The 1,248-nt window shown below is 39.0% G+C and overlaps 1 protein-coding gene across 1 annotated transcript in view; it reads left to right on the top strand.

The window, feature by feature from the left end:
* The window catches only part of MCM4 (minichromosome maintenance complex component 4), a 22,691-nt gene that overhangs the window by 19,826 nt on the left and 1,617 nt on the right, over positions 1-1,248 (top strand). Inside the window, 1 exon segment of the mRNA XM_023508280.1 lies at positions 862-995. Within this exon segment, the coding sequence (XP_023364048.1) occupies positions 862-995 (134 nt within the window).

The following is a 1,248-nucleotide window of genomic DNA, read 5'->3' as shown; positions in this document are numbered from 1 at the left end:
AAAAAAAAAAAAAAAAAAGAAAGTTACTCCTTAGTCTCCTCCTGCACTAAGGCTGGGTGTGGTGGCTCATACCTGTAATCATAGCACCCTGGGAGGCCACGGCAGTTGAATTGCCTGAACAAGAGCCAGGCTCACTCTCTAAAAATAACCAGGTTTGGGGGCATTGAAGCAAAAGAATCTCTTAAGCCCAGGAGTTTGAGGTTGCTATGAGCTATGACACCATAGCACTCTATAAGGGCAATATTGTTTGTTTAAATTTATGCTTCTAGCTTCCTAAGGTGGCCTGTATAATTTTCAGGAGTTTGTATTTCCTCCTGTGCTGCCTATGTAGTGGTGTTAGTCCATTTTGAAAAAGTAATTCATTTTTTAGTGACTGCTGTATGGAATATGTATACTGTGTTTCAGAGAAAAGCAGCAGCTACTTCAATAAGTAGGCTTATTAAAAATTTAAACAGGGCCAGGTGAGGTGGCTCACACCTATAATCCTAGCACTCTGGGAGGCCAAGGTGAGTAGATTGCTTGAGTGCATGATTTCAAGGCCAACCTGAGCAAAAGTGAGACCCCAAGTCTACTAAAAATAGAAAAACTGAGGTAAGAGGATCGTTTGAGCTTGAGTTAGAAGTTGGAGGTTGCTGTGAGCAATGACACCATGGTATTCTACTACTCAGGGCAACAGCTTGAGACTCTGTCTCCAAAAAAAAAAAAAGAAAATTAACTCATTATGCTCAGAATATTTTCTGGCATTCAGCCACTATTCCCTTAACCTTTTTTAATGATGCTATTAAAGGAATATTTATGGGAACTTGAAATATTTCACTTACTAATAGCAGAAATATTTTCATTGGTTTCTTTTAAAATCAGGGATGAGTGCCACCTCTCGAAAACGGAAAGAAGAATTAGCGGAAGCATTGAAAAAACTTATTTTATCTAAAGGCAAAACACCAGCTCTAAAATACCAGCTACTTTTTGAAGATATTCGGGGACAATCTGACATAGTAAGTGTTTGTATGTATTTTTTGTTTAATGGGGTTTTTCTCTTTTCCCTAAATATGGCTTGGGAGGGGGTTCTCACTTTTTTACCTTCTTTATTTAAGTCATAAACAAGAATGAAGAAGAATAAAAAGAATTTAAAAAAAAAAAGTTACCCCCTAACCCACCATCAAGAAATAGTCACGGCTCGGCACCTGTGGCTCAAGTGGCTAAGGCACCAGCCACATACACCTAAGGTGGTGGGTTCGAATCCAGCCC

This window comes from Otolemur garnettii, unplaced genomic scaffold (assembly GCF_000181295.1).
Source record: "Otolemur garnettii isolate 467f Iridium unplaced genomic scaffold, OtoGar3 scaffold00237, whole genome shotgun sequence".
Taxonomy (NCBI): domain Eukaryota; kingdom Metazoa; phylum Chordata; class Mammalia; order Primates; family Galagidae; genus Otolemur; species Otolemur garnettii.
This window is presented reverse-complemented; position numbering and strand designations above follow the sequence as displayed.